This window comes from Sminthopsis crassicaudata, chromosome 6 (genome assembly GCF_048593235.1).
Source record: "Sminthopsis crassicaudata isolate SCR6 chromosome 6, ASM4859323v1, whole genome shotgun sequence".
Taxonomy (NCBI): Eukaryota; Metazoa; Chordata; class Mammalia; order Dasyuromorphia; family Dasyuridae; genus Sminthopsis; species Sminthopsis crassicaudata.
The window spans coordinates 184,434,130-184,449,243 of NC_133622.1; the positions used below are offsets into that span (position 1 = coordinate 184,434,130).

Genomic DNA, 15,114 nt, shown 5'->3' on the forward strand with positions numbered 1-15,114 from the left:
TATGCTAATTAACTTAAATATAAAGATCTAAGAAAAATTCAGCATAATAAATGACTGAAAAAGAACCTCAATTTAAAAAATACCTGACTAAAAAGAAATATAAATACCACTTCTTAAACACCGAATAACTACTTTCTCAGTGCTTTATAATACACTGGAATTATAATCACATGATAATTCTAACATTGATTTGATTAGAGTTGTCTTTTGAGTAAGTTAACTATGTAATTTAAAGTATGCCAGAAAAGACTGCCTGCTCCCCCTCAAATTTATTCAAAACTCATTTGTCTGATACCTGAAATTCTATAAAAATGCATTCTTCAGGCTTGAGGATTTCTCATTTGTTAGAAATACTGGTAGGGAAAACAACGCATTAACCCTATCAATAATCTTTTTAATTAATGTGAATAAGTTCATCAGGTCTTTTCTTAGAGGCCAATTTTTCTGAGATTGGGATTAAAAATAACTTGGAGGAACTGAGGAAAACTGTCACCATGGTTTTGGAGGAGGGAAGACACAAAAAGGGCAAGGTGAGATTGTCAAAAACAAACTTTTATCACATCTCTCAAGGCTGGGTTAGGATTTGAATATATGCTAATATTCATTTAAAGCCCTAAAGAGTCAGTGATCTTTCTTCTGATTTAGTGAATCCAAAAAAGGATTTACCCAGAATTCCATTGAAGATATTTAAAAATTACTGGCCGGTAATATCCACCTGAGAAAATTTAAGGGGAAAAAAATCTGCAAAATAAACCATCAGTTGTACTATTTTGTTATTTATAAAATATAATCTTTTAAAAGGGGGAAAATATACTAACACCTTAACGAGTGATGCTATTTATTCTTGGTTAATACTAAATTTTCCAACATAACTTTGAAATAACTAATTGATATCACATAAATTACATTGAATACTGACATAATAATCCACATTCAACGTTTACAATGTTCTTTCCTCATAATTCTCCAAGAAGAACAATTTTGTGGAATAATAATGATGACAAACATATAGCACTTTAAAGTTTACAAAGCATATCATATAGATACTCTCATGGAAACCTCACAACAATCCTATGAAGTGGGTCTAATACAAGGTACTAACTATAATTGGCTACAAACATGTTATCTAAAAGTTGACTGAAGAATGTATTTTCTCCTAGGAAAAAAATACTGTTAAAAACTGATTCAGTTCTCAGGCTGGTCTACAAAATGAATCATTTCACCCAAAATGTGCCCGCGATTCTCCTCTAAAGTTTTACTTTAACACTGAATCACAGTGGAGAGGGGGTCTGGATTTCTGAAGGTCTTGTCAAATGAACATAACTCCTGGAGGTTCTGGAAAAGTCTCTAGGAGAGACTCGGTGAAAGACTGTGCTTGACTCCTCAGAGGATCAGCTTGGCTAAATGCAGACAAGATCATCACAAGGAGACTGTTTGTCAGGCAGAGAGTTTTGAAAGCCAGAGTGGTTCATGAACATTTTACTAAGGAGTTCCTTTCTGCTTGGATTGAGTTTCCTATGCAGTAGGTACTGTAATTATGAATACTCCCATTTACAAAGGTGGAAGCTGGGTTTAGGGTTTAAGTGACTTGCCCCGGATCCCCCAGCACCATATGTGAAACAGAACCATGACAAGAATCAGGATCTCGTCCCTGCACAGGTGTTTGGACTTTCTAGCACTTCCAATTAAAGGAAGATAGAGGTAAGTCTGTTTCACTTTGTTCCCAGGGAAGTGAGTGAACAGGAAAATTTCTGAACAGAGAGATGTGAAAAGAATAAGCTCCAACTTTTCTGAATTCAGTTTCCAAGTGTGTTTTCATTGAGTTTGAAGTCAAGTATAATCCCATTATAATGACTCTGAGGAAAGAAGATAACATTTACCGAACATTTAATAATGAACTATTGGGGGCAAAAATGGAGATACATTAGTCCCATTGGAAAATCTTCCAGAGAGGTCTGACAAAGGCCCCTACACGGGTCCTCTGAGGACTAGCATAGCTCAGTACAGAGAAGCTCTTCACCAGGAGACTGGCCACCACAGGAAGAAACTCTGAGTTTCCAATGGTCCCAGATCATAGTGAAACTTAAGAGCAAGTTTAGCAAAAGTAAAGAAGTGGGAAAGAGGAAAAGATAAAAAGTGAAGCAGTCATGAGTAAGGATGAAGCCCAAGGCCAGGGAGGGTAAAGCAGGATGGACATATCTGCTGTTACAGTTGGAACTGTAAGACTATGGGACTATGTAAGACTACTGGACCTAGAAAAACTGAAATCAATAAGGGAATGAATGCTAGATGAAGAGGCAAAAATAACTTCTCAGATCAAAGTTTGGAGAAATTAAAAAAAAAATCAGCGAGGCATTTTTTTTCCAGCTTAAGACAACTTAGAAGATCGGTGAGAAAGGTCTGTAACACAGAGTTTGGGGGGCTGGCCAGAGCACAAATGGTCACAGCCCAAGAGGTGGGCCTTTGGAGACTGCTGCATCAGTGGCAGCAGCAACAGTTTCAGGAGCTCTCAGGACAGAGACAGTAAAAGGGTCAGACAAGTAGTCAGAAAGGTGGCAGGGGGTCTTTTGCAGACATTGGGTAAGTGTGGTACATATTGCTACGTCTATTGTCCTTATTTAGTTCTGGATCACAGTTCTAGAACTGTGGACTCAGGGGGAGGGGACACAGGAGGGAGAATCATAAGGAAGCAAGGGCCCTGGGAAAAGTATTAAAACAATTGGGGTTGCATCTGCAAAGGCTCTTACTGGGGGAGAAAAAAAGACCATAATATAAACCAGGAGAGACTACATACTTCATCAAGGATTGGGAAGTACTAAATATTTGCAGGCTCTCAGACTAGATTTTCAGGTGAGCAGAACCCAACTTTAATATAAAATTCAAAATTAAGAAATAGGCTGGGAAAACGAACAAACAACAATCAAAAATGAATGAGCATAAAAGGCCACTACACTGGCAAGAACATTAAGATATAACCATCAGATGACACCCCTGCAAAAACCATTATAAGCAAATCCTTAAAGAAAATGCTAATTGGACTCAAGCCCAACAAGAATTCCTGGAAGCTTTGAAGAAATAAGCATGTTAGAGAAAAAATTGGAAAAAAAAATGAGGGCAATACAACAAATTCTCTTATGAAAAGAGTATTAACAGCTCAGTAAAAGAAATTCAAAAAATAGTTAAAGAAAATAGCACCTTAAATAGAATTGGTCTAATGGAAAAAGAGGTAGAATAATTCATTGGACAAAAGAACTCCCAAATTAGAAGAGGTCAAATGGAAAAGGAGGTACAAAATATATTTTGGATTACTTAAAAATTAGAACTGGGCAGTTGGAAGCCAATCTCTATAAGAAAGCAAGAAACAAAAAAAGCAAAGCCAAATGAATGAAAAATAGAAGAAAATGTGAAATATCTCATTAGAAAAAGAACTGATGTGGAAAATGGAGATCATTTAAAAATAATTGTTCTAAAAGCCACGATAAAAAAAAAAAAAAGTCAAGACATTTTAAGACGTTATCAAGGAAAACTGCCCTAATACCCAAAAATCAGAGGATAAAGAAATGCAAAGAATCTACTCATCACCTCCTGAAAAAAGATTCTAAAACAATAATCCCCAGGAACATTATAGTCAAATTTCATAGCTCCAGGTTCAAGGAGAAAATTGTAAGCAGCTTAAAGAAACAATTCAAATATGATAACCTCATAAAAAAAAAGAGAAATGATAGAGTATAAGAAAAAGATATGTACTAGGCGGAAGGGAAAGGGAGAGGAAGAATGAGGAAATTTTTTTTTCACTTATATAAAAGAGATGCCCAAGGAAGAAATTTATATAATAGAGGGGCAAATGGGGGAAAGAGGGATTGACTTGCAATGCTTGAACCTTATTCTCATCAGAATTGGTTCTAGGACAGAAAATATACATGCACACATAGAGACACATATTCAGTTAGGTATGGAAATCTATCTTATTCAATAAAGAAACAGGAAATGAAGAGAATAAGAGTCAAAGGACAGAAGTAAAACAGAATTTTCAGAAGAGAGAAATGAGAGAAAGAAGGTGAAACAGAAGAAAATAGAATGGAATGAAATAACCAAATGTGAATGGAATGAGCTCACATATAAAATGCAAACATAGCAAAATCATTATGTTTCAGCTGAAGGGGAAAAAAAAAAGGCAAGAATAGAAATTTCGATGTCAGCCAAAGCAAAAGTAAAAATAGATCTAATTAAATGAAATAAGTAGATAAATTACACTTTGCTAAAATGTACCACAGACAAGCATCATTAAATAATTTTAAAGCAAAATTCTCTGATAAAGGCTTCAATTCTCAAATATATATGGAACTGAATCAAATTTATAAAAATAAGAGCTATTCCCTATATGATATATGATCCAAGATTTTGAATAGACAGTTTTCAGAAGAAGAAAATCAAGCTATCTAGAGACACATGAAAAAGAAGAAATGTAAATTAAAAATGACTTTAAAGTGCCATCTTACAACTACTGAAAATGACAAATACTGAGGGGATCATGGGAAATAGATACATTCATAAACTGTTGGTGAAGTTGTAAACTGGTCCAACCATTCTATAGAACAATAGGGAACTCTATCCAAAGGACTTTACAACTGTGCATATCCTTTGACCCAGAAATAGCACTACTATGTCTGAATCTCAAAGAGATCAAAGAAAAAGGAAAAGGACTTTTATGTGCAAACTGTTTAAATTAGTTCTTTTTTTGTAGTGGCAAAGTATTGGAAATTGGGGGACTGCTCATAAATTGGGGAATGGTTGAACAAGCTGTGACATATGATTGGGTGATGGAGTACTGTTGTATTATAAGAAATGATGGAGGGGTTGGATTCATGGTAAGACCTACATGAACTGATGCAAAGTGAAGTGAGAAAAACTGGGCCTGAGAAGAGTTGGCATTATGCACAGTAATAGTTGTTATGATGATCAACTATAAAAACCTTGTCTACTCTGTTCAATGCAATGATTCAAGTAATTCCAAAGGATTCATGAAAAAAAATGTTATTTATCTTCAAACAGAAAACTGATAAACTCTAAGTGCAAAAGGATGTACAATTCTCTTGTTTTTCTAATTTTTTTTGCACGATGGCTAATATGGAAATGTTTTGCATGATTTTATATGTATAATTGATATCATTTTGTTTGCCTTCTCAGTAGGTGAGAGGAGGGTGGGAAAAAGGGAGAGAATTTAGAACTGAAAATTTTAAAAGAATGTTAAAAATAAAAAATAATTTTTAAAAGAAGTCATGAAAATCCTCAACTGCCAAATGAGGACATTAGATCATCTCTAAAAGCCCTTCCAATTCTAAATTGGGTAATCCCATTAAATTCTGAATTAGTATAATCCTAGCAAGAAGAAATTAAAGAAAAAAGATGTGAGATCAGAAGTAGAAATCACAGAACTTGCTAAATGACTGCATATGAGAAGAATGAAAAGTAGCAAAGTTTTAATTAACCTTTGACCCTCCCTCTAACCTTGTAATTTGGAAGGAAATGGAAAAGATTATCTGCAGTAGAGAAGACTGGCAAGGATGTGATTCCTCAGAGGAACTGAGGTTTTAGCTAATGTGAAGAATTAAGTATTTGAGAAAGTAGGTTTGTTGTTATGGTAATGTTGTCAGAAGTCATTTCAGTCATGTCCAACTATTCTTGACTCCATTTGGAGTTTTTTTTCTTGGCAAAGCTATAAGAGGTGTTTGCCATTTCCTTCGCCAACTCATTTTATAGATAGGGAAACTGAAGTAAACACAGTTCAGTGACTTTCCAGAGTCAGTAAGTGTCTGAGGCTGGATTTGAAATCATAAAGAGGAGTCTTCCTGATGCCAGGCTCCAACCACTGCTCCTCGCAGCTGCCCCCTGAGAATGTAGGTAGATTTGTTTAAATCATGACAAGGTTACGAAAAGGCACAAAGAAAGTGTCTAGGACAGAAAGGGTGATGATGTACATAATATGTGTGTGTGTGAGTATAGATATATGAATTATTTATAGATTGCTTATAAATAATACATATACACATATATTAAATGCACTGCTATATGTGCAGAGCACATCATTTGATTACAGTATGATTAATTACAAGTATTACTTTCTATAACAGAGCATGTATTTGTGTACAGGCATACATTATTTGTGTATTTATTTATAATAAAATTTATTTATAGTAAAATAAATTTTGTGTCCCAGATACTTTTTAACCAACATTTTTGTACTATGAAAATCAAGATTCAAGAAACATACTGCCCCAAATAGAAGAAAATCACAATCTAAACCAATGTGAATGATTCACACCACATTTTCTCCTCTATTAGAACAGACAAGATTTGGTTACATCCTCATTTTATAAAAGAAAAACAAACAGTGAAGATGTATGACTGGAATAAACCACTTAATCTCTGATGAGTCAGGGGCAAATCTGGAAAATTAAGACAGATTTCTTGATTCCCAGATCAGGACTCTAACCACAAGACTACAAACTGTTAATTCCCTCCAACAAACTGCAGAATTAAAGACTCACATGAGGCTTTCCAAACAATAGAAAATAATGAAAAACTGAGTCAGTACATTATGTCAACTTAAAGTTATATTACTAGGAGGCATAAGCAGCTAAAAACTTGGGGAGGGGAAGGAATCAAAAGCTTAAAAAGTTACCAGATTAGTACCTGGCAGTTGTTTCTTGCTTCAAAATCACCACTTCCAGATTTTCTTTCCTGATTTAATTTTTGATAACTCTCTCGTAGTAGGTAACAAACCAACCACTTGTATGCTGCCAGAGGAACTTTAAAACAAAACAAAAAAATGATAGCTGTCAAATGACTGTAGCTTAGGAGCTTCATGCCATTAGCAAGCACTTACATTTTGGAGTTCTGAACTGAAAAATGGGAACTAATAAGAGCTCACGTGACATGACACTTGATGGATATTCAGTATTGTGTAGATGTTATCTTATTCGATTCTCCCAACAATTTCGTGAGAGTTGACTGCGCAATCATAAGTGTCCTCTGATTTTGCAGATAAGAAAGACTGATCATGGAGCACTGAAATGTCTTGTTGAAATCTGGGAAGCTAGCAGGAGGAGGAGGAAGCAGGATCCCAACCTGGGTTTTTTGACACTCCAGCTAGTGTTCTGTGTAACACATCATACATTTATGTATGATGCAGGATGGACTGAATGCTAATTTTTTTTTTTTTTTTTACCAAAATGAGTATCAATCAATAAGTAAGTACCCACTATATGCCAGGTACTGTGCCAGGTTCTAGGTATATCTAGGTATAGCTACACATATACATATATATACACACACATATATAAATTCATACATACACACACACACATATATATATATACACACAAGGTATAAAAGGAATACAAGAATAAAAAGAAACAGAATCTGCCCTCAAGGACATTATATTCTAACTGAAAAAACAACTTGCACATATATGAACATATATAAAACACATACAAGATAACCTTTGTAAGGAAATGGAAGGAGAGGTACAGCAGCCAGGGGGACCGGAAAAGACAGATGATGGAACTTCAGCTGAGTCTTAGGATAGCAGGGTCTCCAAGAAGAAGTGAGGCATTACCTCATTTTCATTACAAGAATGAGGGTACACCCAACAGAAATGTACTGAGACAAGCAATGGAGTTTTACATGTTTAGTTTAATCTGACTATAGAGTGCATGCAGGGAATTAGTATGTAATAAGGCTAGACAGGCAGGAAGGGGTCAGAATGTAAAGAACTGTAAATGTCAGAGGGGTTTTACATTTGATGCTAAAGGTAACAAGGAGTCCCTATTAATTAATGAGCAAGGAACAGCCTGGCTATGCCTGCACTTTAGGAAAATTGTTCTGACAACTGTGTGAAAGATAGATTGGAAATGAGAAGACTTGAACCTGGGGCATCAGTCTATCTGAATGAGAGGTGACAAGATTTTGAGATGTGAGTGGAGAAACTGGGTATACATAAGTTATGGAGCTAGCAACTGATTGGCTATTGAGAAATTGAGAACAATATCAAGGTTACAGAGCTAGGTTACTAGACTGATAATGAGTGGGAGAGGGAAGGTGAGAAAACAAGTTCTGCTTTGGACATATTGAATTTCAGCCAATAGGTCATATAGTTCTAAACATCCAATAGGCATCTGGTTCCTAGAGCTGGGGAAACTGACTAAGGCTGGACATACAGACCTAGGAATCATTTACAAAAAAAGATGATTATTAATCCTATGAGACGTGATGTTGTCACTGAGCATAAAAAAAATAAAAGATGAGAAAATCTGGGATAAAGCTTCTGGGCACCAACATAGTGAGAAGAAGTGATATAGATATGACATAGACAAGGAAGAACAGGATAAAGCAACAAAGAGCAAAGTCACAAGTCAGAAAACACAAGAGTTTCTAAGGGGAGCTGGCCCAGCATATCAAAAGCTGCCAAGAAGTCAAAATTTTGTTGTTGTTTGTTCGTCCTTCTCGAAGAGGACCATGATCCCAGGGAGGGGATGCCATGACATGCAAGTGAATTTAACCGAATTGAAGGAGGGCGGCAAGGTCACCTGCCTCACTTTCCCCTCCAGAGCCATCAGGGTCCAGTGATAAGATATAGATCCGGACAACTGGAGAAGGGCCTGGATGCAATGGGCACTGAGAAATGCTACATTAATTGGTTTTTTAAAGGGCATATTTCTTCTCAAAAAACTGCTATAGAATATCTTTTATTCTTAGTCACAGAAATATGGATTCTAAATCCTTGTAAAATTCATTTTGAACAAACTCAGTTTTACCAAGTTACTAGAATGTTTATCATTAGAAGATTAAAAAAAAACTGTTATATTTCTGTCTGAGGTAGTTGTAATTTGGGAAACATTCATATCTGCTGACATTTCCACAAAATTATTTTTATATTCTTTAATGTTTCATTGTCTTAAATTCTTCCTCTGATGGTCAGTTCTCATAAAAATGAATAAAAGATTGCCATTAAGAGCATGGTAATATTTTCCATGCAGTCAAGTATCTCAAGGAAGCTGCCAACAGCACAAAACTGTTTGTTTGCTAATTCCACTTTTCAACAACTCAGAGGTAATAGCTGCATGGTGATCCCCAACTAGGAGACCATTGCACAACATGTGCCATTTATCAACTGCTGCCCCGGAATTCTTAAAATGGAAATCACAGAATGGTAGAAAGGTAGAGCTAGGAAAAAAGTATCTCGTCCAATGCCTTCATGGGGTGTGTGTGTGTGTGTGTGTGTGTGTGTGTGTGTGTGTGTATGTGTGTGTGTGTGTGTGTGTGTGTTTCTTTCCCTTTCTGAGCATCAGGTAGAGATGGTCATTCATTGGAAAATAGTATTGAAGGGATTTTTTGTTCATATGCAATTACAGTATATGACCCGTAAAACTCTTTCAATTCTTTTAGTTCCTACACCACTCTATTTGCCTATTCCTGCACATGTTCTGTGCATGTTCTTTTACTAGACTGTCAGCCCCTCCAGGGCAGGAGTTACAGATTCTCAAACTTTTATGACTGCCCCTCCCCCCCAAGCTTGTTTTTGTTTTGTTTTGTTTTGTTTTGTTTTGTTTTGTTTTGTTTTTAAACACAGTAGCTGCTTTTAAAAATGATTCCCCAAGATTTTGTCTTTAGTCTTCTTGTCCAAGTGGGTGATTTCATTCATTCCTAAGACTGCAAGTATCACCTCTATGGAGATGACTCCTAAATCTGTATATTCAGTCCCAATCTCTCCTGAGCTTGAGTAATATAGTTCCAAGAATGTACCATAATCTGCACCTAGATACCTTACCAGAACTCTTGATGAGCAGTTGATGGCCGCTCTTGTCTTTGGTTCCTCCCCTCTCTAAATTATCCTTCTGTGGCTGACAAATAATTGTCCTTTTAGATGAATTAGACCTAATTAAAAATCTACAGTGGTATCCATTGTCTACAGGATAAATACAAAGTCTTTACTCTTGCATTTAATACCCTCCACTATCTGATACTATACCTCATTTCTAGCCTTATTTTCTTTTTTTTTTCCCCTGAGGCTGGGGTTAAGTGACTTGCCCAGGGTCACACAGCTAAGAAATGTTAAGTGTCTGAGACCAGATTTGAACTCAGGTCCTCCTGAATTCAGGGCTGGTGCTCTATTCACTTAGCCACCTAGCTGCCCCTCTAGCCTTATTTTCACATTCAACTACTAGCTATTCCCTGACATTAACCAGTCTTTACCTGCTTCCGTGAATCCATGCAGTTTTTTCTCCATGCCTAGAATTTTCCCTGATTGAAGATGTCCAGTGATTGAAATCTTTGTGGTGCCTTTACTGAACCTCCAAACCTCAAACTAAAAATCCTGCCTCCCTCCTCCATTTTCCTACAATCTTTTGAGTTTGCATTTGTTCTTATTAAATTCTTTCTTGTCTAGTTGTCTGGGTCCATGTTTTGTCTCACTTATTTAAACTCTTTGCATCCCCAATAATCTCTATTGGATCTTGGACAAAGTAGGCCCTGAACTAATAATTTTTAGGTGGAGTTGAATTGAAATTCATGCTAGTTTTTGAGAGGTGCTATTCTATTTGGTGTTTTTATACTGAAAATTAACTTAAAACAAACTCCAATAAAGACCCCAAAAGAGACATATTCAATTATGAGTTATTCCACTTTCTTACACTGATAATACTCTTGGTGACAAAGGTCTAACTTTATCTTGACTCCCGTTATTACATTTTTATAGATTATAGATTATATAGAGAGTAGCATGTAGAAGTGTGAATGGCTAAGAATAGTTTGGGGAAAAACAAACCCATGGTCTACAGAAGAGACACAGTGAGAAATGATAAGGAAGGTCCCCAGGCTAATACAGCAGAAACCGACCTTTCAAATTATAGGACTTGGAATCATAGCTTCTGAGCAGTCACCCCTCCAGGACAGTTCCTACATATAGAGAACAAGGGGTTTGGAGGGACAATCTGTAGTCCCATCCAACTCCAACCATCAGCATTTGGGCTTTCCATGGTCTGTGGCCTTTTCCTGAGTATCATTTGTTCCACTTTGGGTGGGACAGGGAAATGTTGACGTGCAGAATGCTGAGAGGATCCAACGTGGTGCCTCATCCAATCAGGCGAGTTGGATTGAAAAACATTTGGAATCCAACACAGTTAGCAGTAAGAACACACATGACTCTCCAGGCAAGTGAGGAGTTAATTTCTTTTTGCTAAAGGACTGTTGAAAGCTAAGTAAGTGCTTCTCTGGCTTTCTTGCCCACATACAATTGATAAGTATCAGCTGATGCTGAGTGCAATTGTATATGAAATACATGATGAAATAAACCAAATGAACCAAAAATAATGGATGAAATGAAAAAAAAAAATCAATTATCCAGAATAACATATCCATTACAAGAGTTCTGGAAGACTTGTTCCAAAATGCAATAAACACATCTTATCTTAGGCTAATTACTTTATAAAACTTTTTTGACTTTATCACTACTTTCCTCAGACAAGGTTGTAAATATATTCATTAATAAACTAGCTTATATTCAGGATGAGTACAAAACTAAAAATCATGTTAGGAATAGTTAAAGAAATCTGGAATATTTTGTCTGGACAAGAAAAGATTTTTGGAGAATAGAGGAGTGAAGATTACAATCTTCAGATATTTCCAGTGCTAGTTTGTGAAGGGGACTGCGCAGATATATTTTCTTGACTCTTGAAAGCAGAATTAGAACCAAAGGTTAAAAGTTACAGGGAGGCATAATAAAATTTGGCATAATAGACTAAAGAATTTCCGAACATTTCCTAACATCTCCTAACATCTCAAACAGAACAGGATTAGGTATGGCCTTTTTAGTGTCTTTACAATATAGGAATACTATGATTTTATGGTAGCCTTAGCATAATCTCAATTAAGGATCACCTAGGGCTTTGGAGACTTTTTCTAGGTCTTTTAATATTATTATTATTATTAATGCAAGATACAAGAGAACAGTAATAAACTCTTAAAAACAAGAGAAAAGTTACCTGAAGAATCCATGCAATCGTCAACTCTGGATATCATAAATTTTTGGCCAAGAATATCTTTAAAATCTTCAAGAAAATTTACCGATTCCAGGGGACTTTCAATACGAGTTTTATCTGATAAAATTAAACATATTTATTGAAAGAATGAAATACAAATTAAGAATATATAATCTTGACTGAATGAATGCCTTGCCCTGGTAAGTTGTATTCTTTCAGAATTATCACTTTAGAAGTCATACAAAATTATACATAGTCATAGAATTTTAGAATTGGAAGGAATTTATCATTTATCCAATCCTTGACTTTCTGCGTGGGGAAACTAGGGCGTAAAAAGGCAACCTGACTGAGCTACTTAGCAGCAATAGTAGGAGTAGAATGTAGTTCTCTTAGCTCCCAATGTAGCACTCTTTCCAGATCAGCATTCAGCAACAACTGATTTCCAGGCCCCAAGACTTAGATTCATTCAAGGGAAGGAAGAGTTGCCTCAAAAGACATCATCAGTGACTTTGTTACAGTCATGACCACCTTCTTTACCTATTGACATATTCAGTGCTCAAGCAATTCACAGATCACAAAACACAGTAACGAAAATGCAGAAAAACTGCCCATGTTCCAGATTCCAGGGCTGCATTGCTGGGGCACTTGGAGGTTTCACCTGGATTCCTTGCTCAGTCATCAACATACTTCAGGTACCCAAAATTAGTGCCACTGAGGGGATACCAACTCAGAATGGCCTTTTTCTGCTTTCAGGTCTCCTCATCCTAAAACTCTTAAAACCAAATGCTACCCAATAAGCCCCCATGAACACAAGCTCTTCTTTTCTTCTGGGATAACATTTTAAACACTACCTATACTGATTTGTACCTTTTAAAGCAGTGATTATCAAACCTTATGGCCTTAGAACCCCTTTAGACTCAAAGAGAATCCTAAAACACTTTGATATATGTGTCTATTTGGGTTTAAAATACTTGAGCCAGCTCATATTGGCTCAAAACAGCTGAATGATAAATTTCTTTTTTTTAATTTTTATTATATATATATATATATATATATATATATATATATATATTTTATAATATTATCCCTTGTATTCATTTTTCCAAATTACCCCCCCTCCCTCTATTCCCTCCCCCCGACGACAGGCAATCCCATACATTTTACATGTGTTACAATATAGTCTAGGTACAATACATGTGTGTGAATATCATTTTCTTGTTGCACAATAAACATTAGAATCCAAAGGTACATGCAACCTGGGCAGACAGATATTAATGCTAACAATTTACTGGATGATAAATTTCAATGAAAACATTTATGCCTTGGTTATTGGCAAAGATTATTAATCCAGCCCGTGTTTATTGTTTTATTGATTATTTAAACTTAAAAAGTGATGGAGAAAATGTTAATAATGAAGATTAAATTTTTATTAAGCACTCAGCACATCACTGGTTATAACTGTCAATATTTACCACTTTAGAAATTATAATCTATAAAATGTAAAAATATTTATTTATTTTTTGTTTAAATTAACTTTGTTTAAAGTAACAATAAGTCCACTACACATTAACAAAAACATAATTTTATGAAAAATAAATCATTTTCTTTCTGCATTCAATCCATTGTATTATGTGGTTTTGGTTGGAGTGTAGGAAGAAAATCTAACCTCAGGAAAGGGAAGAGCATTTTAATGGGCAAATAACATCTTAGTATCTTTTTTTTTTTTTTTTGCAATTAGAGTTAAGAAACTTGCCTGGGGCACACATCTAGTAAGTGTCTGAGGTCAGATTTGAATGTACGTTCTCATGATTCTATTCACTGGGCCACTTAGTATCAAACATAGGTTTGATCTCAGGGAATTTCAGGGATCTACTGACCACATTTTGAGAACCACTGTTTTAAATATATAATATTCTCTTCTCTCAGATACAGGGCACATTTTAAAATAAGCACATAAAAGGAAAACACTCTTGCATACTCTATAAGATTAATCACTTTGCTTTTAATAAGATAATCCACAATGTGCTAACTCATTAAAAATACTAACCTTGATGTTTATCTGTGATGTAGTTCAGTAAATAGTTGCTGGTCTGTTGAAGCAGGACATTATTATCTCCTTCATAGGTACAGTTTGGATCATTGTCATTTCTAATATCACCCAAACGATTCACTGCAATAAAACCACAGTTTTGAAGGCTTATGGTATTTATCAGATATGTAGTACAATAAAGATGATTATAACTAATAATTTAAGGATCCAAAATTCTAAGTTCAGCATAACTAGGGAAGTAAAAAATCTTAAAGATGGAAAAAATTATATGAAATTATTTATCTTAAGCCTCTTGAGTAACAGAAGTACCTACTGTTTTCATCAAGAAATAACATTCCTATGATGAGCAGGATGCTTTCCGAAAAACAAAACAAAACAAAACAAAAAAAAACAAACCAAGAAACCTGGAAAGTCCTCCATGAACTTGATCAAAGTGAAATGTACTATATACAAAGCAATAACAATGTAAATGACTTTGCTATTCTCAGCAATACAATGATCCAATACTACTCTGAAGAATTTAGGATGAAAAGTCCTGTCCATATCCAGAAAAGGAATCTGAATACAATTTGAAGCTCTCTGTTTGTTTATCTATCCAGAAAATAATTCACTATGGCTAAGTTAAATTCATTTTGTGGATTCAAGGTTTTTCAACATTATGAAAGCAATTAACCAAAAAAGGTTTAAAAAAGCCACATGATGACTTCAATGGAAGTAGAAAAAAGTCTTTGATATAATATAGTACTTATTAATATAAAGATCATAATAAATCATGGAAATTCTCTTCTTTAAATGTATTGAAAAGCTTATATTAAAACCAAGAGCTAGCATTGTTTGCAATGGAGAATTTCTAGAAGATTTCTCAATAAAGCCACATTATAAAGTTAGGAATATCTCCTCTTCTTATTTTTATCTGACATTCTAGAAAAATGTTATAGCAATAATATAAGAGAAAAAAATAAACATTTGCAAAGAACAGACAAAAGCTGTTCCCTATTTGCATATGACATGAAAGAGTAGTTAAAA

The 15,114-nt window shown here is 35.1% G+C and overlaps 1 protein-coding gene across 2 annotated transcripts in view; it reads right to left on the reverse strand.

Annotated features, from left to right (window-relative positions):
* LOC141546640 (peroxisomal acyl-coenzyme A oxidase 3-like) overlaps nt 1-15,114 on the reverse strand; it is a 69,896-nt gene that overhangs the window by 9,974 nt on the left and 44,808 nt on the right. For both annotated transcript variants that reach the window (XM_074274607.1, XM_074274609.1), the window contains exons 12-14: nt 14,086-14,208; nt 12,042-12,155; nt 6,694-6,809 (exon numbers count right to left, since the gene is read on the reverse strand). In XM_074274607.1, the coding sequence (XP_074130708.1) occupies nt 6,694-6,809; nt 12,042-12,155; nt 14,086-14,208 (353 nt within the window). The remainder of the gene's footprint in view (nt 1-6,693; nt 6,810-12,041; nt 12,156-14,085; nt 14,209-15,114) is intronic.